This window comes from Crinia signifera, chromosome 6 (assembly GCF_055691185.1).
Source record: "Crinia signifera chromosome 6, ASM5569118v1, whole genome shotgun sequence".
NCBI classification, from domain to species: domain Eukaryota; kingdom Metazoa; phylum Chordata; class Amphibia; order Anura; family Myobatrachidae; genus Crinia; species Crinia signifera.
This window is the reverse complement of record NC_139222.1, coordinates 160,552,382-160,577,505: the sequence shown is the minus strand read 5'-3', so window position 1 is coordinate 160,577,505 and position 25,124 is coordinate 160,552,382. Positions and strand designations below refer to the sequence as shown.

At 43.8% G+C, this 25,124-nt stretch overlaps 1 protein-coding gene across 2 annotated transcripts in view; it reads right to left on the bottom strand.

The window, feature by feature from the left end:
• The window catches only part of LOC146007125 (bactericidal permeability-increasing protein-like), a 111,143-nt gene that overhangs the window by 3,118 nt on the left and 82,901 nt on the right, over positions 1-25,124 (bottom strand). For both annotated transcript variants that reach the window (XM_083145499.1, XM_083145500.1), the window contains 4 exons: positions 19,037-19,107; positions 7,377-7,419; positions 5,329-5,392; positions 5,170-5,246 (listed from right to left, as the gene is read on the bottom strand). In XM_083145499.1, the coding sequence (XP_083001625.1) occupies positions 5,170-5,246; positions 5,329-5,392; positions 7,377-7,419; positions 19,037-19,107 (255 nt within the window). The remainder of the gene's footprint in view (positions 1-5,169; positions 5,247-5,328; positions 5,393-7,376; positions 7,420-19,036; positions 19,108-25,124) is intronic.

Genomic DNA, 25,124 nt, shown 5'->3' with positions numbered 1-25,124 from the left:
CCCTCTTCTTCCATCTCCTCCTTCTCTCCCCTCCTTTCCCTCTTAGTCACGAGAGGGTTGTAATGGCGTCCTCAGCGTCCTGCCTACACAGATAGAAAGGGAGGGACTGCACAACACCAAAAGAACAGTAAGTCTTTTATTATACATGTTTATAACAAATCTTTTAATAATTTTAGATTTTTTTAATATAAATTTAGATACTTATTAAATAATGGGCTGGGTTATGTGCCTAGAGGTGGCCATACACCCTGCAATAGCAGCATGCGATGCGATGTGCGCTCCCGCGGGCATCACATTGCACAGTACAAAAAGTACATGCTGCACATACTTTTTGTACTGCTTTTGGATCGCATCGCACACACATTGCATGCATGCCGTGCGATGCGATCTAGCCCATAACATATGCAATTTTCACAGCGTGTATGGACACCTTTAATGCCTGCAACATTTTGCGGACACAGCACTGAGATAGTGTATGCATACATGCACCCGAGATCCTCCATAGGATCGCATGTTGCATACGCTCCCACAATCGGGCTGCAGTTTGTTGCAATGGCAATGTGAAAGGGCGCAAATTTTATGGTTTGCAGGAGGGCGCCGGACACCCTAGCACCGGCCCTGCCCACAGCCATTTTGGATGTGGGCAAAGTGCTGCGGAGTTTGGCCCGGCCCACCAGGAAATGGCCCGGTTTCCCAGCGGGCCAAACCGCCCCTGTGCTCACCCAACTGCTACTTCTCATTTCATTACATGAAATTCTCACCAAACTTTAACCATCCTATAATCCCCCTAAAGCCCTGTACACATGCATTGATTTTTTTCTTCCCGATTTTCGATTAGATTTTGCTTATAGAAGCAAAATCTAATCGAATCCTAAACGAAATCGAATGGTTTTTGTATCACTTGTGGCACTACATTCGATTCGATGCGCGCTTCCGTTTTCACAAAATCGAACAGAAAAATCTACTGTGCAGCCAAGGAAATATCGAATTCGATCTAGTAAATCGAATGTGTACAATGTACCATGAATGTATATCGAATTCGATATCTAAAGCAAAAGTACAGATCTAATGCCAAATTGATTGGAAAGATCTAATGCCAGATCTAATAGAAAATTGAATCTAACATTGAATCAAAAGCAAATCGATGTGTGTGTACAGGGCTGCATACACGTACAGATTTTTCTGTCTGATCTATCTGGTGGGAACAAAAACCTGGAAATGTATGGGAGCAAATGACAATCAAAAAATGGTTCCCAAACACTTGAAAACAGACAGTGATCAGTCAAACAAATTGTTTAAATCTTGTCTCGGAGATGGATTTGAGGCGCGGCTCCCCTTGGGTTGGTGTAGCTGAGTTGCTTTCGGGGTGGCACACCCTAACATTTATTTAGCACTATTTATTTTCACTAATATTATACTTTCTAGCACTACACTTTTTAACCTCTAGCTCCTGCTTCTTTCCTATTAACACACTTTTATACTGTAGCTTAGTTTTTCACTTGTGTGCTGCCCTGGGGTGACTGGCTTATGCTGGCCTTTTTGGGGTTCCGCGCCCCAGAATTAAACTTAGTATTAGGGACCCACCAGAAATGAGGTCACCATGAAGCTGGTTGGTGGGCAGATATTTCTTGGCTAATGAATATACCAAGAACCTCTATTATTGATTGATTTGATTAATAATATGGAGTGTGCATCTTCACCACGTGTTTTTCTTTGCAGAACTACAAGTCCCAGCATGATAGCACCTCATGCAAATCGGGTGTGCATTCTAAGATCCCCCCCCTCCCCATAAATTGTTTAAATCCTTCTGATATAACAAATTTATCAAAGCAGATATTATTTTCTGTTTTCCTGCATTTGGGTGGAATTTTTTGATTGTCATTTGCTCCCATACATTTACAGGTTTTTGTTCCCACCAGATAGATCAGACAGAAAAATCTGTACGTGTGTACGCACCTTAGCATCGAATCAAAATCAAATCGATGTGTGTGTACAGGGCTTAACAATCACCACTCTGTGCACATTGACTTTTCTATTATTCACTCCCCTCTTCTAAACACTCATGAGCTCTTTGAATACTTCTGTACATGTACTTTCCCATCCACATCTCACCACCAATACAAAAAAACACAAACAGCCTCCTATATCTATCTCTCCTTTCTAATCTTATTAGCTGGTGACAATTAACCAAACCCAGGCCCCAACCACCTGTCCCACTCAGATTTAACTGGTTCTAAGTCTTATAGAGATTCAACTAACCTCATAAATATCATATGCCTCCCACCACCCACCAAACAACTTAAATGTTCCCTATTGAATGCACGCTCTGTTTGTAACAAATTATTACAAATTAACATCCATTCACAACCTTTTTATCTCTCGCAACTTCAACCTGCTGGCCATTACAGAAACCTGGCTCATACAATCAGACAAGGCCTCCCCTACAGCACTCGCTCTCTAAGTACCGTCCTATCTCTCAGCTAGCATGCCTCTCCAAGCATAGGCGAATCTAGAATTATGGTAATGGGTGGTCCCAGATCTAGACATAACAGTAGGGGTACCTTTGCGCGGCGTAGCCGCGCGTCAAAAAGGGGGTGTGGCCTCATGGGAAGGAGGTGTGGCATCACAAAAAGGGGTGTGGTATTACACTTTAGACCATACACAGTAATGCCCATTACACATTTTAGCAAACTCTGTAATACCCATTACACATAAAGCCACACACCGTAATGCCAATTACACATAAGGCCACACACCATAATGCCCATTACACATTGTGCCACACATCATGATGCCCATTACATACTATATAACAAACCGTAATGCCCATGACATATTTGCCACATAAGTGCTGCTTACCTACGTGCTCATTCCTAGGGGGTTCTTGCTTGATGGCACCATAGTACCCATTACACATGATGCCGCACACCATAGTACCCATTACACATGATGCCACACACCATAGTTCCCATTACACATTATGCCGCGCACCATAGTACCCATTACACATGATGCTGCACACATAATGCCGCTTACACATGATGCTGCACACCGTAATGCCCCTTACACATTAAGCGACACATTATGCGTAATGCCCCCACATACCGCCACTTATAGCATCCCTTAAGCAATGCCCCCAAAAGTGCCACTTACTGTAAATTTTTATATGAGCCTTCGCTGCTGCTGCAGGGAGAGATGGAGAGTGGTGCAGCTGCTTCTATGGGGAGAGGAGCAGAGCGCAGTGCAGAGCACGCTCCCACTCCCCTGCTGGTGCCCCCTCTAGCCGAGTGGACATTTTAAATATTGTGCACGCTGTTGTTGTGCGTGACGTCGGGGGAGCACGCCGGGCGTCGGCACCACATGATTAAAGGGGGGGCGGGCTGAGGTGAAGAACGGGGAGAAGAATTGGAGCGGAAGCTGCAGGGGTGACAGTCATTGACAGCTGGGCAGAGAGCAGGGGGCTGCCCGGCTGTATGCAGAGCACTGCAGGTCACGGCTGTTTGAAATAATACCCCTTTCACAACAGAAAATGCAGGGATTTACCCGGGAATATGGTCCCAGGATCATGCAGGGACATTCCCAGGCTGACCCCTTATACACCAGCCTAGTCCCTGCATTTTCTGGTGTGAGGGGGAGAGACAACCACTCCCCTCTCCCTACCCCCCTTTAACCAACCAGCTATATCTTCGGAACCAACTGACCCATTTACATGAGACCAGTATCATATTGCAGAACTTTTGAGTTGGCTTCGAATGATTTTGGTCCCGTGAAACTGGGCTGTTTGGTTTCAGAGAAATCTGCCCTCAAAGAACATAAACAGTCATGAAATTACATTTAATAAATGGAAAAAAAAACGGTTTAACCTCAATATCCCAGGAATCAATTAACCCATATGGATCCAGCCTGGTATCAGATTAAAGGCCCAGCGATTTGGGTTCGACTGAGATCAACCTCGAGCTTCAGTGATGCCGAAGGGGGAACTGGCAGCCATAGAACTGGGTGGGGGTCGGAATTAGCGGGTCCCATGTTATCCTATAGGGAAAACGTTCCAGGTTTGCCTGGCCGTATCTCTGGTTCCCAGGGGGCTAGAGACATGGGGCTGGGCTCGTTGGAAAGCCCCATCCCTCAGCTACAAAATGGGCTAATGGGTGGTCCTGTGCACCCCCGGACCACCCCCTAGATTCGCCTATGTCTCCAAGCTACTCGAGAGATTTCCAACTGCTATCTCCTCCTGGATGTCTGAGCGATTTCAATGTTTCGGCATGCGCCGGAGCCTTTGTCAAGATACACATGGAGCAGGGCTCAGCCTTGCAGGGGATGGCAGAAGAATCACCAGCCGCCATCCCCCGCCAGCCGCCATCTGTTCTGTGAAAGGGGACGCGCGCACACGAGATGCGCGCGCATCACCCTCCGACGGCGCTTCCCCCAGGTCCCCACCGGCTTGTCGGCGGTCACCCGGGGTCCCCACTGCCTCTCCGCTGTCCTACCTAACCCTGTCCATCTCCCTGAAGCGGAGACAGACAGGGTTCCCGTTGCCCCGCCGCCCGGAAACTGAGACGCGCATGCGTGTGAGTCAGATTTTCAGATGGAGCGCCTCGCTGGCGGATCACCAGCGGAGACAATCTGGCGATTCGCCAGCAAGAGGGAGGCTAGCTCCATCTGTATAGCCAGCTTTACACAATATCCAGTGATTTGATTGACACTAGATATTGTGTATAGCTGGCTATGTCTTGACAAAGGCTCATGTTGGGAATGATAATTTTTTTTTTTGCAATATGTCGTATTGATATTGAATACACTTTTTAAATGATTCCTCTATGTATAACTAATGAGGTAAAGTACTGCTACTGACCACTAGAGGCCACTCCACAGATCAAATGACTCCTTTATGTGCTACAAGATGTCATAACAGAAAGTGAAAGCAATTTTTGCAGGGACACTGCTGTTTCAATCTTGCTGGATATGGAGAGAGGGAGCTATGAAGACAGAGACTGGAGGTAGGAGTAGGTAGGGGCTGAGGCTGTGGGGGGGGGGGGGGGGGGGGGAGAGTTTGTGGGCTAATAACTATCAAAGCTCAAAGTGAAGTTACATTGCAGAAGTCGTTATTTTGCAAGGTGTAAAACTAGTAGACTTTAATCCGCCAATACCTATATGTAAAATAAGTCTTACAGGAGAGATTGATATTGCTGAGTCCTGTAGCGTTATATTATCAAGTGTAGGCATGGGAACACCATCGCGTAGACCATCTGAAAATAAAAGCAGTACATTTATTTTAATCACCAAATGTAGGAACTGAAATTATTTAAAATAAACTTTAAGAGATCTTACTGTTTATAGCGTGCAGTATGGATTCTTGCAGACTTTGTCCTAGAGACATTTCTAACTGTGAGACCTGTAAAGTAAGTCAGTAACATGGTTTAATTCATTTTTGTATGTATGTTTTTGAGTACTGTATCTCTACAGTAATTGCGTACTTGTCATGTCCCTCATTACGTATTCATTTGTTGTTTAATAATAGAGTAGAGATCTGGCTAACTTCAGATGGATCTCTTGCACAAATGAAAGGGCTGGTACAAATGTACAGTATGATGATAGCGTTGTTGGCTACTTTCACAAGAAGATGGATTGGGCGGGTGCAGAAATGTAACTGGTCGTGAGGGCCATACATGGGTGTCACCAAACCAGCCAACCAGGTGCTGCTCTTTGACATCCTAGCTCCTTTCACTAAAGAGAAGACAGAGTCTCCATGTGCCTCACCTGGCTACCTTTTCTGCACATCTCTTATCAAAACTCAGTGAATATCCAGCAGTACACACTGCTGCACATGTGTATAATGCTGACATGTACCACATGGTTCATATATTGTGTGCATATCTGGCTCTGGTACTTGCCAGGGACTCTTGAGCCATTTACCTCACCGCACGTCCATGAGCCACACCCCCACATTGAGGTAAATTAGGGCTTCCCATAGGGTCAAACCCACTTCATGCTAGGCCACCATCATGCATGTCATGTGACAATTTACAGCACCAGCTGTCACAGATCCGGGGTAGGTGTTTCTACTACCCCTTTCATAATGCAAAACCAGGTTGCCCAATATACAGAGGGCGACCTGGATTTAACCCTTCTTATACCCTGGGTCAAATTGCTGGGATTGGCTGACCTGGGTTATAAGGAATGGTGCTTTCATACCGTACCTTGACCCAGGTCCATATGTCACCAACCCGGCAATAATCTGTGTCCAAGGTGAGATGTGAAAGGGGTATACATGTTTGCCACCAACTTTGAATACAGACAGTGATTTACATTTATATGTATAGTAATCCTGCAATGCAGATGTAGTCGAGTTCAGAACCACTGTAAATATTGGTGCCTATGTAATCTTTTTTAATGCCATTCTTCACTGTGTCATCTGTAATGGAGTTATTTCTGGTTTGGGATTATGAATGCATTTGGAAGGACAGGGTGCACTTATGTACATTGCTAAAGCACCAATTATGTGACACGGGTGACATGAAAAAGGCTGGTAATAGATGAATGTACATTTAGGTTATGACTATTAGTCTATTCATGTGCGGTGTAAAGAAATAGCTACAACTGTCCTAAGGAAATAAAATGAACATCACTCTTTGTATGGTATATTTATAAAATGTCACTTATTGATGACACCAAGATTAACTTCTTCAATTGAAGAGGGTCTTGAAAACAGCTAGAAGTGCTCTCATATCAATTTCTGAATTTTGGGGTTTTCTGATTCACGCGCTCGCATGCGGCGGGCATATGCACCAAAGACTGCGAGCATGGTGGGGGGTATTAGGGGCAGATTGGGGGATTCGATTCGCCCATGGGAATGCCCGGTGTTCGCAGCCATGCGAGGGCATTTACACTGCGAATGGGGGGGGTGGTTGGCAGCAAATGTGAACGGTGGGCAAAAAATTACACGCAGTTCTGCCTGTCAACCAGATCCATTATGTAATGGGCTATACGCAGTGCTATTTTTCAGCAGGAACCAGAAGGAACTCAGTTCCTGAACCTCTAATTAAATATGAAATCACCAGGAACTGGGTTCCTGTACCTGCTCTTGGGCAAAATGTTTTATTTGACCTATGAGTGCCTTTGTTTCTAAATACAATATATACACCTATCTCTCTCTCTCTATCTCTCTCTCTCTCTCTCTCCCCCCCTTTATTTAATCGATCCACCCCCAAGACTCAGAGTTCCTGGACCTATTTTTCCATTAAAATAGTACTGGCTATACGGTATTACTGTGCCTTTTTCAAATTCCAATATTGGGAAAAAAAAAAATCATCAATAATTATAATAATTTGTAGCTTTTCGTTCTCTATTTATTTTGATGACTATATGCCGATACTTACATTAATGGCACCAACAGCACTGCTGATCTCATAGAACTGCAACCTGAAAAGTAAAAGAAAATACAGAATACACTATAATGTATGTGCAAGATGAACAACATTACAATAGCATTGTCTTTATTAGATCAGTTAAGCTAAGGATGAATCCAATTATTTACAGGAGTTAATGGGATGGAGGAATCAGAAGCAGGGCCGGTGCAAGACGCCGGTGCAAGGCACCGGAGCGCCCCAGGCGAGTCAGGGTGGGGGCGCCCCGGTGCCTGGGGGGGGGGGGGTGTGTACCTGTCCTGCGGCTGTGTATATAAAGCTTGCGGCGGCGGCAACGGGGGGTCCCTGCAGTCAATAAGAAATAGAGCGCCATCCGCCTGGCTACGCGGAAGCGCTTCTGTTGTGAAAACACTGGTCGCACGGCGCACGCTGATTGGCTGAATCTCAGCCAATCAGCGTGCGGCCAGTGTTTCCACAACAGACGTGCTTCAGCGTAGCCAGGCGGATGGCGCTCTATTTCTTATTGACTGCAGGGACCCCCCGCTGCCGCCGCCGCAAGCTTTATATATACAGCCGCAGGACAGGTACCCCCGCGGCACGGGGGGGGGCGCGAAATGCTGCCCTCCAGTGGCCGGCGCCCTAGGCAAATGCCTAGATTTGCCTAGTGGTGGCGCCGGCCCTGATCAGAAGTACAATGCATAGCAATGCATCCTTAGGGCTTCAGTCAAATTGCTCAGACTGGTCCTGATTTAGTAGTGGATGCAAAGGCAATGCTAGACACGAACAGCCGATCTAGTCTGCGCATCCACCCACATAGTTGAACTGCAAAACTGATGTTCACGGTTCAGGTTATTACCCTTTAACAAGCGAGCCTTAGTACATATAAAACCATCAAAATGATACTTTGCAGCTGAGCTCAGATACCTGTGATTAGGAAGCCTAATTATAATCATCCAAATCATAGGATCAGATAACATCTCGTACTTGCCTAATAATCCGATTATTTGGAGAGTAATTAAATGATGTAAACAAACACCTGTCTCTCTCGCACGCTGAAGATGCAAGGTCCTGAAATGTAGGGATGTGCACCGGCCACTTTTCGCATTTTGGGTTCTGATTACCTTCAGGTTTTGGGTTCTACTGGGTTTTGCCAAAACACCCCCTCAATTTTTTGGTTTTTGGGTTCTGATTTTTTTTTAAAGAGACCATAAAAAACACTAAAATCACAGAATTTAGGTGTTTTTTTCCTCCTATGCTATTATTAACCTCAAGATCATTGATCTCCACTCATTTCCAGTCTATTCTGAACACCTCACAATAGTGTTTTTAGGCCAAAAGGTTGCACAGAAGTACAGTAGTTGGATAACTATGATAAGCGACACAAGTGGGCGGCACAAACACTAGACTGATACGGCACACTTAGCATCACCCCTGGACTGATATGACACACTTCGCATCACCCCTGGACTTATACAGCACACTTGGCAGCACCCTATGAATTATACGGCATACTTGGCTCACCCCAGGAATTATTTGGCAGACTTGGCTCACCCCTGGACTGATATGGCACACTTAGCATCACCCCTAGACTGATACGGAACACTTAGCATCACCCCTGGACTAATACAGCACACTTGGCAGCACCCCATGAATTATACGGCAGACTTGGCTCACCCCAGGAATTATTTGGCAGACTTGGCTCAGCCCTGGACTGATATAGCACACTTAGCATCACCCCTGGACTGATACGGCACACTTAGCATCATCCCTGGACTAATACAGCACACTTGGCAGCACCCCATGAATTATACAGCAGACTTGGCTTACCCCAGGAATTATACAGCACAGATGGTGGCACCCCTGACCTGATACAGCACACATGACAGCACACATGGTATTATACGGCACAGATGGCGGAACCCCTGGACTGACACAGCACAAATGGAATTATACGGCACACATAGTGACACTCCTGCAGTAAAAAGAGTTATTCTTTTAATAAAAAAATGGCAGCACCCCTGGATTGATACAGCAGACTTAGCAGCACCCCATAAATTATACAGCACACTTGGCTCACCCCTAGACCGATACTGCACACTTAGCATCATCCCTGGACTGTGACGGCACACTTAGCAGCACCCCATGAATTATACAGCAGACTTGCAGCAACCCATGAATTATATGACACACTTGGCTCACCCCAGGAATTATGCATCACACATGTGGGCATCCCTGACCTGATACAGCACACATGGAATTATACGGTACAGATGAGGGCACCCCTGGACTGATATGGCACACATGGCGGCAGAAATGGAATTATACGGCAGACAAATTCCTGCAGTAAAAATAAAAATTTGAATTGTTTTAATTAGAAAAAAGAACAGCACACCTGGAATTATACGGCAGACTTAGCAACACCCCATGAATTATACAGCACTCTTGGCTCACCCCTGGACTACAGTGCATTTAACAGCCCTTGCAGTAAAAAAATACAACAAAAAAAACCCTTTATTTTTATTTTCATTTAAAAAAGGGCAGCTCCCCTGGTCTGATACGGCACATATGGGGGCACCCCTGAAAATATACGGCACACAATCGGGCACCCCAGGACTGATACAGGACACATGGGGGCACCCATGGAATTATATGGCACACATGCAGGCACCCCTGGACTGATATGGGACACATGCGGGCACCCATAGAATTATACGGCACACATGCGGGCACCCCTGGACTGATACAGCACACATGTGGGCACCCCTGGACAAATACAGCACACATGTGGGCACCCTTGGATGGATACAGTACACATGCGGGTACCCCTGGACTGATACAGCACACATGTGGGCACCCCTGGACAAATACAGCACACATGTGGGCACCCCTAAATAAATACAGTACACATGTGGGAACCCCTGGACTGATACAGCAAAAATGTGGGCACCCCTGGATGGATACAGTACACATGCGGGCACCCCTGGACTGATACAGCACAAATGTGGGCACCCCTGGACAAATACAGCACACATGCGGGCACCATGGGCACTGGCAGCTTTGAATATTTTTTTTTTATTAAAATAATGCAGCCCCCTCTGTAGCACTAGCAGCCCCTCTATGCATTAATCATCCCCCCCCCCCCCAGCAGGTTTCCCCCTCACACCCCTCAGCAGACAGCACAGACACATATGTGCTGTCTGAAATCACCAGCCTGTTTAAAAATGGCGCTGACCGCCGGGAACTATATATCCCCAGATCTCGCGAGAATCCGACGCCGGATGATGACGTTTTAGCCTCGATTTGGACTTGGAAAGATGGCGGGAACCGGCGAACTCCTCGGATCCGGCCTCGGATCAGGTAGGTTTGTGGGGGTTCGGATCTCTAGGATCTGAACCCGCTCATCTCTACTGAAAAGGGGTGTAGTCTTGGGAAAACAAGGCCTGGCTTTACGTGAATGTTAGGATTGTGAGCCACTTGGCTGTTTTCCGTCACTGTTGGGACATTTGCAGTGCTCTGTGAGCTGCTGACTATGCTTCCAGCCCCTCTGTCTGCCATGAAAACACATAGATGGGACAGCAGGTCAGTCCCAAAAAATAAGACTGTCCTGTGAAAATCGGGGCAGATGGATGGTATCAGGGCTATTTTTGAGCAGGCTCCAGCAGGAACTGAGGCCCTTATTCTAGTTGAAAGAAAAGAAAAAAGTGTATCAGAGCGTAGGTCTATATTATAGCTCCCCTGGGTCTGCATCTGTCTCTATTAAGGGGATACCCCACCCCTTAAAGCACAAATACAAGAAGAAATACACATCCTTCTGAGGAAGCCGCCTAGTGAGAGGCGGGGAAATGCGTAAAGGAGACCCTAAGGAGACTGTACAGGTGCCGGTACCACTACAAAGCTATACAGCTACATAACCATCCTGACTGCCCATCCCTGAGCGTGGAAGAACCCTGAAGGGCTGCTTTGCTTTGCAGAGAATCAGCAGCTGGGACACCACCACCTTATTTCCAAAGGACTCAGCTGGAAAGAGTGGCAAGTTATAGCTCAATTGAGCTTTGTTCTATCTCTGTCATACTAATGACTGTAACCTATACTAACCATTTAAGCATGCATGCTAATTAACAAACCACCTGAAGTAGCTGTGAGAGAGCTAAACTTTGGGACACAAGACTAACTGTGTTACTAACCTAAGGTTACCAAGAGAAACATCATAATAAATAAGTGAGCCTTACTAATTTCAAGTAATGAGCACGGTGCCAACTGCTAATATATATATTTTTTAATAGGTTTTTTCATTTTTATTTTTCTGTGTAGTACTGGCCGGCACTTGTATGTAATTGAAGTATATTACATGTTTTTATATAAGTAAAACTAATTTTTATTGGTTAATAAATAATAGTTATATATACACCTGGCTCAGCGCTATCTCTAATTTCTTCTTGTATCCCTTATTCTAATTCACTCTTTCTTCTAGTTTCTTCTAGTTCAAAATCTTTCTTAGATAGACAAAACCATGTGCACTGCAGGTGAGGCAGGTGTTACTTGTGCAGAGATAATTAGATTTGGGAGGGGTTTTACTTCAAAGTGAGATCTATATTGCAGTGTAAAAATAAAGCAGCCAGTATTTACCCTGCACATAAACAAAATGACTCACCCAAATCTAATTCTCTCTGCACATTTTAAATCTGCCCCCTGCAGTGCACATGGTTTTGTCCATCTAAGAAAGATTTTGTCAGAAAGAGTGAACTAGAATAAGGGCCTGAGTTCCACCACCTCTAATGGTGAGGTGGAACATTTTAACCTCAACATTGGCCCTGTACAGTAATTCCTGCTGGAGCCTGCTGAAAAATAGCCCTAGATGGTATCATATATCTGACTAGCAGTGAAAGATACTGTATTTATTTTAAAACACACAGTTCCAAGTTTCTTATGCATTTATTCTAAAATCTTTCATTTAAAAAAAAATATATTTTTTAAAGATACCCTGAATGTTTTATTACAGTCAAGATTATGGAAAAATGTATGTTTTATAAGTGCACCACGCTTAAATTCTATTTGTTTTTCCTTCTTTGCAATAGGCCAAGCTTTAGATCTAGGAAACAAAGATAAATGCAATGGTCTGTAACAGTGATAAGTGCCCTCTTTAACAAATACTATGACAAGGATCACAAACACAGGTCTCAGATGTCAACTTTGTTGTTTATTCTCAACAGCAGGTTACAGCATAGCAGGTTAAATTCATATGCAGTTGGTATTACATGCATTAGCATAAGGCACTCTCATCATAGCAGACTCTTTAAAGGCTCCACTGGTCCCTAAACTGTAACACCCCCGGCCTATCACTCAGGTCCAGTAGATAGATATTCCACCATCGAGAGCAAGGTGAATCTGCCCTGGAAACCCTTATAACAGGAACTCCCAGGTGCTGCTGATTACACATGGGATTCTGCTACCAAAACCTAGGGCCTTATTTTGTTTCATTCTTTCTGACAAAATCCTTCTTAGATGGACAAAACCATGTGCACTGCAGGGGGGGGGCAGATGTAACATGTGCAGAGAGAATTAGATTTGGGTGAGTTATTTTGTATCTGTGCAGGGAAAATACTGACTGCTTTATTTTTACACTGCAATATAGATCTCACTTTGAAGTAAAACCCCACCCAAATCTAATTCTCTCTGCACAAGTAACATCTGCCCCACCTGCAGTGCACATGGTTTTGCCCATCTAAGAAGGATTTTGTCAGAAAGAATGAACCAAAATAAGGCCCCTAGTCTGGATCCTCCACATTACTTCCAAGAGGGGGAATGCTGGCTCTGCCACAATACATATTTGTCCCGAAGTTGGGGATTATTCACATGAAGAAAATGTGTTACACTATAAGGCCTTAGCTCATCGGCCACATAGGCTCAGCATTCCTCCTATATTATTGTGGGACAGCAGAACTTTCTGTGTGTCTGGGGCGTACTTCCTAGAGGCAATGGAGGCACCAGCCCTCGGGCTCTACTCCCTGAAAGGGGCACCTGCATGTACAGCAGCATCTGTGTTGTTCACAGCGGTATCCAAGTGTAACCAATTCTCCTACAATGGAGCTCTGTGGCGCAACTGTAGTTATTTAACTATATACCAGGAGCCATGCTAACATCTGCAATAGGGGTCTGAATGTCTCCGGCCTGGTACCACTCAGCTTGCACTGCAGAAAGCAATTCTGCTGGACTCTAAAATGATACACACAGGTGAATGGGGCACCAAACTCCAACTTGAATCGGGTGACTGAGATGAACATACTCCCCTGGGTGAGATAATGCAGTCAGAATACCATGAAATCTGTGTGTTAAGGGTAGAACCTGAAGACTCGTCTGCTCCTGGCAGTGTTGATAACGTGATATAATAAACATTTCCATTAATCTTGTTCAATCAGGCATATCAGAAAGACACATCGGCATTTCTGAGCACCCAGTTTAAAACTAGAAATATGCTCGGCTCTAATAATTGTTACTACTCCAGGACACCCGAGAATAGAATCATGACCTCATAATCATATAATATGGGTTGCAATGACACCAGCAAATGTTTGGAGTAATTTATATTTAGGAGACAAAGCAAAATGAGCAATTAGTCATCCAGCAGTAATTACATACATATCATATTGTTGGATGTATAAATTTTGTCAGTCTAGGAATGTACAGGATTATGTAGGAACAATATTATACTGGTGCATGAATGGCCCACTCGGGGAATGCCATGGTAGGGGCCCATGTTTAGTGGTATGCCCAGTTTCCAGATGGGGTGTGACAAGCCAATACATTGCAAGTGCATTCATGATGTACCAGATTAAAGACCTACAGAAATACACCATAGTTCTGATCCCTAGAGTAGGAGGTGGGCCCGCAAGCAGTGGGGCCTACCAAAGGTTCCCATGTACCCCTCTAGCTCGGTGTAGGAACACCAAATGCTGATTAAGACAGAGATAAAGATTAAAGGACGGTGCATATGATCAGCTACACCATACCTAGGTATAAGAACAGTGGGATATACAATGAACAGTAGATAATAGGGATGAGGGGAGGGGGTTGAGGGTCCGCACACACGTTTCTCTTATGTGATGTCCCTTATATATTGTTTAGGGAAACATTGATTCGAGCGCCATTATTTTATCCATATAGGCGGTGGGTGCTATCCGGGCAACAAAATCGTAACAGTAACTTTGAGAGAGAAGAGAGTTGCACTGCGGATGCACACCAAAAGAAAGAGGATATTTTGCAAGAGAGAAAATAATCCTTAAATCTTAAAACTTGTACTTTTATTAGTATTTGTTAAAAAGAAGAAAGAGCAGACCTGTGCAGATTTTTTAACATATAGAATCTCACGAGGTGATCTTCTTCTGTGCCTTGTGAAAATTTTAGAGAGATTAAGACTTTAACATACATACATACAACATATATTGTGTTTGTGCCGATGCACAGGAAAAGATAGGGGTGTTTATAGGGATTAAAATGAATTTCCCTTTGGCTGGCTACTATTGATGCTGTGATTTTAGTTCAAGTCCTCATAGGAAGGAAGGTTTATGTTGTTCAATCACCAATTAATTTGGTTCTATCATGTGTGTTATTTTTGGTGAGTTGTCTCCCACGTGTAAATACGTCGGTTTATTGGATCTTGTTTTTATCTGGCAAGTATTTGTTTCAGGGTTACGTGCATTTATTTTGATTTTATTTTATTTTAGATACACGTTAAGTGTATCTGCCTCTCGCCCTTTATATCGGGTCCAAATCTCTTGTGATTTGGGTACTCGGGATAATTCCTCCAGATAGTTATTCTCAAACTAATTTTCTGGTTCCCTCTGAGTATTTTCTTTAAATAGTTGTTGCCATCTAGTGGCTGTTTTCAAATAATGCACGTGAATACGCCTGTTTCAAATGATCCTAGATCCCCGCTGTGTCTCTCCCAATTTATTAGCTCTCTCTCACTGAGCTGTTTTATTTGGGGGGGGGGGGGGGGGGGGGCTGATGAGTTTATTTCACAGCTTTATATTGGTATACTGATTTTCTGTTTTTTTTTGGTGAGACTGCTTATCCCAGCAATTCGACTCTCTCTCACTGAGCTCATATAATTTGCTGAGTGTATTTGAGGATTATTCAAGTGGTAATTTTGTGCGTGTTGACAGTTTCGGTTTTATTTTAATAACCAGATTGTGGTTTTAATTCCACTTGCTCTGTCCAGTGTAGTATTACTATCTTATATATTCTGCCTTTATTGGCGCAGTTAGGATAGTATTAGAGGTGGTTGTATATAGTTGTTTAATCCACGTCTCTAGTGTACTGGTTTTCTGGTATCTTATGGATCTGCTGTCTCAGTAATTCCGCTCTCTCTCACTGAGCTGTCACAAATTACCAATATATTTCAGAATTATTTCTGGTGCATTGGCAGTCTCCAGTTTATACTCAGATTGTGGTTTGAATTCCACTCTTTCTATCCAGTTTGTTAATGCTATCCAATATATTCTGCTTTTATCAGCACAGTCAGGAAAATATTTGGGACAGTGGTGTATTTTATATCTAGTTTCAGCAGTTTCTAGGTATATGAGTCGAGTACTTGGGATAATTCCTCCAGATAGTTATTCGCAAACTAATTTTCTGGTTCCCTCTGAGTACTTTCTTTCAATAATTATTGCCATCTAGTGGCTATTTTTAAATAATGCATGTTAATACATCTATTTCCAATTATCCTAGATTCCTGCTGTATCTCTCTCTCAATTTTTAGCTCTCTCTCACTGAGCTATTTTTTGGGGGAGCAGATAAGTTTATTTCACAACTTTATGTTAATATACTGGTTTTCTGGTGTTTTATAAGGCTGCTTATCTCAGTAATTAGGCTCTCTCTCACTGAGCTCATGTACTTTGCTGAGTGTACCTGAGAATTATTCAGGAAATAATTATTTGCATGTTTGGTGGTTACAGTTTTATTTTATTTCAATGACCAGATTGTGGTTTTAATTCCACTTATTCTGTCCCGTATAGTGTTACTATCTTATATATTCTGCCTTTTTCTGGCGCAGTTAGGATAGTTATTTAATCAACAACTCTAGTATACTGGTTTTCTGGTGTTTTATAGACCTGCTGTCTTAGTGAATCAGCCCTCTCTTACTGAGCTGTCACAGGTTACTCATATATTTCAGAGTTATTTCTAGCATATTAGCAGTCTCAGGTTTATGTTTATATTGTGGTTTAAATTCCACTTATTCTGTCCAGTATGTTAGTACTATCCAGTATATTCTGCTTCTATCAGCGCAATTTAGGGCAAATATAAAGATAGTAATATATTTTATCTGGTTTCAGCTGTTTCTAGGTACTGGTTTTGCTCAGATAACTGTTAGCCTTCCTTTCAGAGACTTGTATCTACTTTCAATTACATCACAGCATCATTATATCATTATTTATACATTTCATTGATTTTGCAACAAAAGTAGCCAGCTTAGGGGGGCTGACACGTGTTTCACAGGCTTAGCTTCATCAGAGCCAGAAACACGTGTCAGCCCCCCCTATCTTTAGAAGAAAGTACTCAGAGGGAACCAGAAAATTAGTTTGCGAATAACTATCTGGAGGAATTATCCCAAGTACTCGACTCATATACCTAGAAACTGCTGAAACTAGATATAAAATACACCACTGTCCCAAATATTTTCCTGACTGTGCTGATAAAAGCAGAATATATTGGATAGCATTAACAAACTGGATAGAAAGAGTGGAATTCAAACCACAATCTGAGTATAAACTGGAGACTGCCAATGCACCAGAAATAATTCTGAAATATATTGGTAATTTGTGACAGCTCAGTGAGAGAGAGCGGAATTACTGAGACAGCAGATCTATAAGATACCAGAAAACCAGTACACTAGAGACGTGGATTAAACAACTATATACAACCACTTCTAATACTATCCTAACTGCGCCAATAAAGGCAGAATATATAAGATAGTAATACTACACTGGACAGAGCAAGTGGAATTAAAACCACAATCTGGTTATTAAAATAAAACCGAAACTGTCAACACGCACAAAATTACCGCTTGAATAATCCTCAAATACACTCAGCAAATTATATGAGCTCAGTGAGAGAGAGCCGAATTGCTGGGATAAGCAGTCTCACCAAAAAACCAGAAAATCAGTATACCAATATAAAGCTGCGAAATAAACTCATCAGCCCCCCCCCCCCCCCCAAAAAAAATAAAAAAATAAAACAGCTCAGTGAGAGAGAGCTAATAAATTGGGAGAGAGACACAGCGGGGATCTAGGATAATCTGAAACAGGCGTATTCACGTGCATTATTTGAAAACAGCCACTATATGGCAACAACTATTTAAAGAAAATACTCAGAGGGAACCAGAAAATTAGTTTGAGAATAACTATCTGGAGGAATTATCCCGAGTACCCAAATCACAAGAGATTTGGACCCGAAATAAAGGGCGAGAGGCAGATACATTTAACGTGTATCTAAAATAAAATAAAATCAAAATAAATGCACGTAACCCTGAAACAAATACTTGCCAGATAAAAACAAGATCCAATAAACCGACGTATTTACACGTGGGAGACAACTCACCAAAAATAACACACATGATAGAACCAAATTAATTGGTGATTGAACAACATAAACCTTCCTTCCTATGAGGACTTGAACTAAAATCACAGCATCAATAGTAGCCAGCCAAAGGGAAATTCATTTTAATCTCTATAAACACCCCTATCTTTTCCTGTGCATCGGCACAAACACAATATATGTTGTATGTATGTATGTTAAAGTCTTAATCTCTCTAAAATTTTCACAAGGCACAGAAGAAGATCACCTCGTGAGATTCTATAGGTTAAAAAATTTGCACAGGTCTGCTCTTTCTTCTTTTTAACAAATACTAATACAAGTACAATTTTTAAGATTTAAGGATTATTTTCTCTCTTGCAAAATATCCTCTTTCTTTTGGATATACAATGAAGACTGAATAGCCATAATTAACTGTGTCACTGAATTAATAGGTAGAGATATATGAAATATAATCTGCACATCACTGTATTTGATTTTTAATATCAATAACAAACACATACACCTACTGTATGCCCACTGTATAACCTTATCTGAAATATTAATAAACAGTACTTACTAAAACTGTCTACATAAATACAGAGAGATACTATGAACAGTTATTATCAAAAGGAGGGGTACTTTTTGGGGGAACCGCCAACCAACGAGAAGTTGCCATTTTGCATCTTCTTGGTTGGCAGTCTTCAAGATTTAAGAAACCGCTGCCCCTTCTTTTGATTGTCTGTCTGTCCCTGAACCAAGGTTGACTTGTAGCTGGGGACAATCTTTACACTGCACTGTAACTGAGACCTGATGGAGAGGTGTACCCAGAGGGAAAAATCTCCACACAATGCTTCTGTTATTCCAGTGCTATTCTCCCAATACACACCTCTCAGTATACTGAGCCTTTGAGGCAGTGGGCAAAGGGGGAGGGGCAACCTGCCTGTGCCACCTTTTCCAGAGGATCGATTTAGTGCTGTTCACCTAATGACAGCAGGCACAGGAATGCAGGTCCAGCAACAGTGGTGTATGTGGTAATATTGTTGATGCAATATTTGGTTATGTCTTTGCTTTAATATTCATATGATCGTATTGAGTATTACCTTTCAATACCAAAGGAAATTGTCAAGTTCTGGTTTAAGAGGTGCATTGTATCTGCAACAAGAGTTGCTCCCTGCAATAAAAAAAAAAATATATGTATCACTTGGCATACAGTGCTTTTAATGTAATTTATGAATATGTGTATTTTATTTTTTAAGATGGACATATGTCAGGGGCGTTTTAGATATTTGTAGGCTCCATAGCAAACGTTTTTAAAGGCCCCCTATTTAGCAACTGATGGTGATAAATGTATTACTTAGACCAGTGGTTCCCAAACTGTGTACCGTGGCACCCTGGGGTGCCTTAGGAACACCTGCAGGGGTGCCCTGGACTGGTAGTCCAGGACAAATTCAAATAGTTTATATTTAATATAATAGTCAAAACCATTGCTTTTTGCTACCAATTAATAAATATATAGACAAACAGAATTGAACCTTATCTATCACTACATAATTAAACACTAACAATGACCTATAATCACAAATGTCTTCATTTAATATATTACATCTACATTTCTTAAGTATAAGGTTTTCGCCTGGGGTGCTGCGAAAAAAATTCTTATACTCAAGGGTGCCATGATTGAAAAAAGTTTGGGAACCACTGACTGAAGTACAGTAAAGATGGGCCCCCTTCAGCATAAACAGCATAAACAGCATAAACATATTACTTAGACAGTAAAGATGGGCCCCCTTCAGCTCAGGGCCTCATAGCAGCTGCACCCCTTGCACCTATGGTAGTTACGCTCTTGTATTTGAATGGACGTTAGTTTCTATTGAGAGCATGGAAATAGCCTTTCTTCATCATACTGTATGCATAGACTACAGATGCTTTATTTTTTTAACTGGTCTATTTATCAGTTTTAAATGCGTCATAGTATCAGAGCAGAGCAAAACACAAAAGGAAATAAACTTCACGTGAACAATTGTAATGGAGCGTCACATGTCAGATAATAAGAGAAACTGGGCTTAACTCAGTATTACACAGTGATTACAGGGGCGCAGTAAGGACAACACCGACGTGCCCGGACTGTTTGCACTGTACTCCGGGGTAGAATGACGTCACATACAGCTACTGCGACCCAAAACATGGTGGTATGGTGACTGGCTTTGTAGCTCATCTGGCCAGTCAAAGGGCTATCGTTAACATGTGAGCCCTTCGTGGTATAATAAAGCGCTCACACAATATCGATTCAAATGGAAAATTTTGCAAGCACATCGTGGCACCCGGCATGATGGATGGCCATGCCCTGTGTGGAGAGGGCCTCAACTAGTGCTGAATTAGGCCTAATGTCAGTAACAACATGTTGTAGCCAAGTATATAGCAATAACAGGAATATCAATATGTATAAAATAACATGATAAAGAGAGAAGTAGAGAAGGGAAACAAGAAAGGTATAGAAGAGGGGTGAGGGTGCCCTGCTGGTAGGGTACCCCAAAAGAAGTGGGGTGCACCACTTATCAAGCTTACGATAAAGCTACAGTATGTCCCTGCATTGGGTCTCCGCATCACTATAGTTGTAGTTTATGGAAAAATAACCTGATGCTGTGCTGCACATTTCCTGCCGTCAACATCACAGCTACCACCAGCATCCTCTCCCCGTCGCGATGACCCCCTACCATCGCTTATTCATGCTCACTACACAGGGATCAGCTCCTGCAGTACTGCCAGCCTTCAGGGCTTCCTCTTTCTGTGACCCCCAGTGCTGTAAAGTCAGCTACTGCTTTGCAGAGCACTGACCCTAATGACCAGCAGCCCTCAACAGACCACCGGATCCTGGGGAAGTATGATTTATTTAAAATTTTGTTTACACAGTCATCAGCCTGTGTCCATTGGACACACATACTGTAGCTGATTGCACTGGACCTGTCCCTGCACTGATTTCTCAGCCTAAGGGCAGAGATATACCCCTTTAACACTGACAAATATTTGCTGGGTTATTGCAAATGAACACGCAACAAGCCAGGAAATCGGTCAGTATGAAAGGGTGCTGAAAGATCGTCCCAGGTCCTGCATTCCGGTATTTTAACCTGAGCCTTGACCATCGCGGGTCCAGGGGCAGTGTGAATGGGTAATCCGGGTCCCATTCACTGTGCTGTAAAGACGCCGCTGGAAGATGCTGTCATCTCCGAGTGCCTCCCTGGCCCCGCCTCCCGATGACACCACTCGCATTGATATTACAGGGCTCACTGTGTTTTTAATTTACATTTTTTACTTTGTAAATTTGGCCAGTTTGCATTTCCCATTATAAGTATAGGAAATGTGATTAGCTACATAAAAAGTTAAGTAAAATAAATAGGCCCCTAGGTGATTTGCAGTATCTTTAAAAAGTTTACATATTTTTTAAATAAAATGCTCAACAGTATATATAAACATTTACATTGCACAAAAATAAAATCCAAACTAGGAATATATAGAATAACTAAGTATAAACTCAATAACTTTCAATTATTAACACTTCACTCAGCAGCACTACAAAGAGGGTTCATTTGTAATCCCCAGTTCCTGACAAGCGCCTCCAACAAGCCCGATGCTGGGTAATCGGTGCCAAAGCCCCCTATCTCAGCAACCCTGCATACAGGGGGATGGATCATTGGTTGACAAGCATTAGGTCAACACCACTAGGTCAACATGCATGAAGGACAACATGACTGAATGTCGACATGGGGTTAAGCTGACAGGGTCATTAGGTCGACACAATCATTAGGTCGACATGGGGAATGTTGACAGACAGAAGGTCGACGTGTTTTTTTTTTTTACTTTTTTGACCCAAATGACAACACAGTCGACATGGACACAAAAAAAGAGCACCGCGTCCCCTTGCATGGCTCACTGAGCTTGCCATGCTTTGGCACGGTGCCTTGGTACACTCAACACACTATTTTAATCTCCCACCACGCCCCTGTGGATGGTAGGGCATAAAATATCCTTCCCCATGTCAACCTAATGCTTGTATCGACCTAACCCATGTCGACCTTCAGTCATATCAACCTTCATGCATGTCTACCTAGTGCTGTCGACCTAATGTTTGTGGACCTAGTGACCATATCCCGCACACAGGAGCCATGGAAACTCAATTTTTCCATTTTTTTTAGTTCTAATTTACAGTACTGTATGTGATAGATTGAAATATTATGTGACTTTTATAACCATACAGTAGGTAAAGTAGACCAAGATTTTTGCATTCATTGAATGCCATTTATTACTTCATTCCACCTACTTATTGGGAGCAATTACATATATGGGTAGATATACAGAATGGGTAGATATATGGGTAGATGGGTATATGGGTAGATGTTTGTCTAGAATGCAGATCTCTTGATTGTCCATCAATGTTCCATTATCCTCAGATGGGCTTTGATTAGGAGAAGTATGCAATCAGTAATCTTAAGGTGCCCATACATTTGGGTGACTTCTCCCCTTACAGAAGTCGCACACAATCCCCTTTGCGCTGCCTGGAACCTTCCCGGGCAGCAGGATTGCATGCAATATATTATATGAGGACCTTTTGCATACGATATATCGCATGCGATCCCAGCCAAGCCTGTCCTGCTCGGATGCGATCCGACAGATCACTTTGGCAGCTGATGCCGCTCACAGGCATCGGATCTGCTGTCAATAATATTGGAGGCTTTTCATGCGGTTGATTGCCGCAATCACATGAAAGTAACCAAATTGCATGTGAACCACCCTAGTGTATGGGCACCTTTAGGCCAAGTATAACTTATGAAATCTGAATCTCCCGTGTCACATTTTTTTACACAAATTTATTTCCCCATAATTCATCAACAATAACAGTGACAGCTGATATAGTTTCCTATAATACTTACTTTATTTGGGATCTACAAAGAAGTATGACTTAGATACAGGGTTGCCGACTCTCAAAAAATCCTCTCCGGGAGAAGCCCGGAGAGGAATCTTTCATTACGACTTTTGGGGGCGGGGCTTAACCGTGAAGTCATTAAGCCCCGCCCCCATTACGGGAAATAGACTAAATAACTGATATCCATGGAGGGGGCGGGGCTAAAACGACACGATTGTGCCGTTTTAGCTCCGCCCCCTCCCCTGAGACCCGCGGATTGCGGCATATAAATGCCGCGATCGGGGGGCTCAGTGGGGGTCCCCCTGATTCCGGGAGGGTTGCCCACCCTTCCGGGGGCCGGGAGGAAGGACCCGATTTTCGGGAGACTCCCGCAAATTCCGGGAGGGTCGGCAACCCTGCTTAGATAATAGGGCCTGAATAAATGTCAGATAACAGGTATCCAGGAATTTTAGTCAGCTCATTGATTGCTATTTGTGGCAGAGGTGGGCATGTGTTATGGAGGTGTATAAAGGTCCATACACACTGGGTGATTATGCCCAGTGTGTATGGACAGCGATTATTGCTATCATCGCTGGGGGGGAAAGCTGCTCAGTGCATACACTCTGAGCAGCTTTCCCCCTGCCCGGCGCTCGGTGCCCGGCATCAATACCAGCAGATGAACGGCTTTCCCGGCGATGATGCAGCGCTCACCGATCATTGCCGGGCCATACACACTGGGCGGCTTTGAGCTGAAAGCCGCTCAAACTTGCTGTTTTGAGCAGCTTTCAGCTCAAAGTCACCCAGTGTGTATGGGCCTTAAGGTACTTTGACATTAAAATGCTCCTATTAAAGGAAACAACAGACCATCCCTTTGGGCTGATAATAATGCTAAACTAAAATGTCTATTAATGAAAGTATAAAATGATTGTTGTAGTGTTTTTCTATTCCTTGTGTGAAACAACAGTGACACCTGCTGGTAATGTAACAAATATATGATTATATTAAAAATTAAGGTACTTGTTTCCTATCTGGGCGCCCGTCGTGGTGATCGCGGGTACATTTCTGTCTGGCCGCGACGCGACCGACGCGATGCCCGCGATTTCCCATTGAAACCCATGTTAAACATGAAAATCGCGTCGGTCGCGTCGCGGCCGGCCATAAATGTACCCGCGATGCCCGCGACGCGATGCACCCGATTTCCCATAGGAATCAATGTTAAATGGCCCGACCGACGCGATTTTACTGTTAAATGCCTCAATGGACCCGATGTGGCCATAGGAATCAATGTTAAATGGGCTACAGAGCCCAAATAGGCACAATTAACCCTTAAATGTCCCCCCAAATTTTGAACGCCACCCCACGATCCACGCCAACCCGAAGCGTGGCGAGCGCAGCGAGCACGCGAGGGGCGGCGGTACGCGTCCTCCGACCTTTTCATGCCCTACTATCCACTAGGGCGTGGAGTGAGAATAGAATAGTGTGGCGAGCGCAGCGAGCCACCGAGCCCGAAGCGTGGCGAGCGCAGCGAGCCCCGCGAGGGGACGCGGATACCTTCACAGTTATACGCGTCCCCTCGCGGGCTTCCCAGGTGTCCATGGCGACGCGGACACCTGGGAAGCCCGCGAAGGGACGCGTTTACCTGTGAAGGTATCCGCGTCCCCTCGCGGGGCTCGCTGCGCTCGCCACGCTTCGGGCTCGGTGGCTCGCTGCGCTCGCCACACTATTCTATTCTCACTCCACGCCCTAGTGATTAGTAGGGCATGAAAAGGTCGGAGGACGCGTACCGCCGCCCCTCGCGGGCTCGCTGCGCTCGCCACGCTTCGGGTTCACGTTGATGGCGGGGTGGCGTCAACTACTTTTGGGGGGACATTTTTATGTTCAGGGGTGTTTTTGCCCCATTTCCCATTGTTCCCTATGATAATTTGGGGAAATTGATCCATTTAACATTGTTTCCTATGGTAAATCGCGGTCATCGCGGGTAAATTGAGGCATTTAACATTGTTCTCTATGGGAAAATCGCGGGCATCGCGTCTGGCACATCGCACCCGATTTTTTATCGGCCGCGATGGCCCCGATTTTACCCCCGATGCCCGCGATTTAAATCGTGGGCGCCCAGATAGGAAACAAGTACCAAAATTAAAGATATTTTTATTGCAGGCTATGAAAGTAATGTACAGATGGAGCCAGGCTCATCGGGTGCATGAGCGCGCCATGGCAATGGTTTTGGCGTGTCGCTTTGTAGTGCGCTCAGGCACTCTGAGGTCCATTGATGCACACTATCCAATATCCAT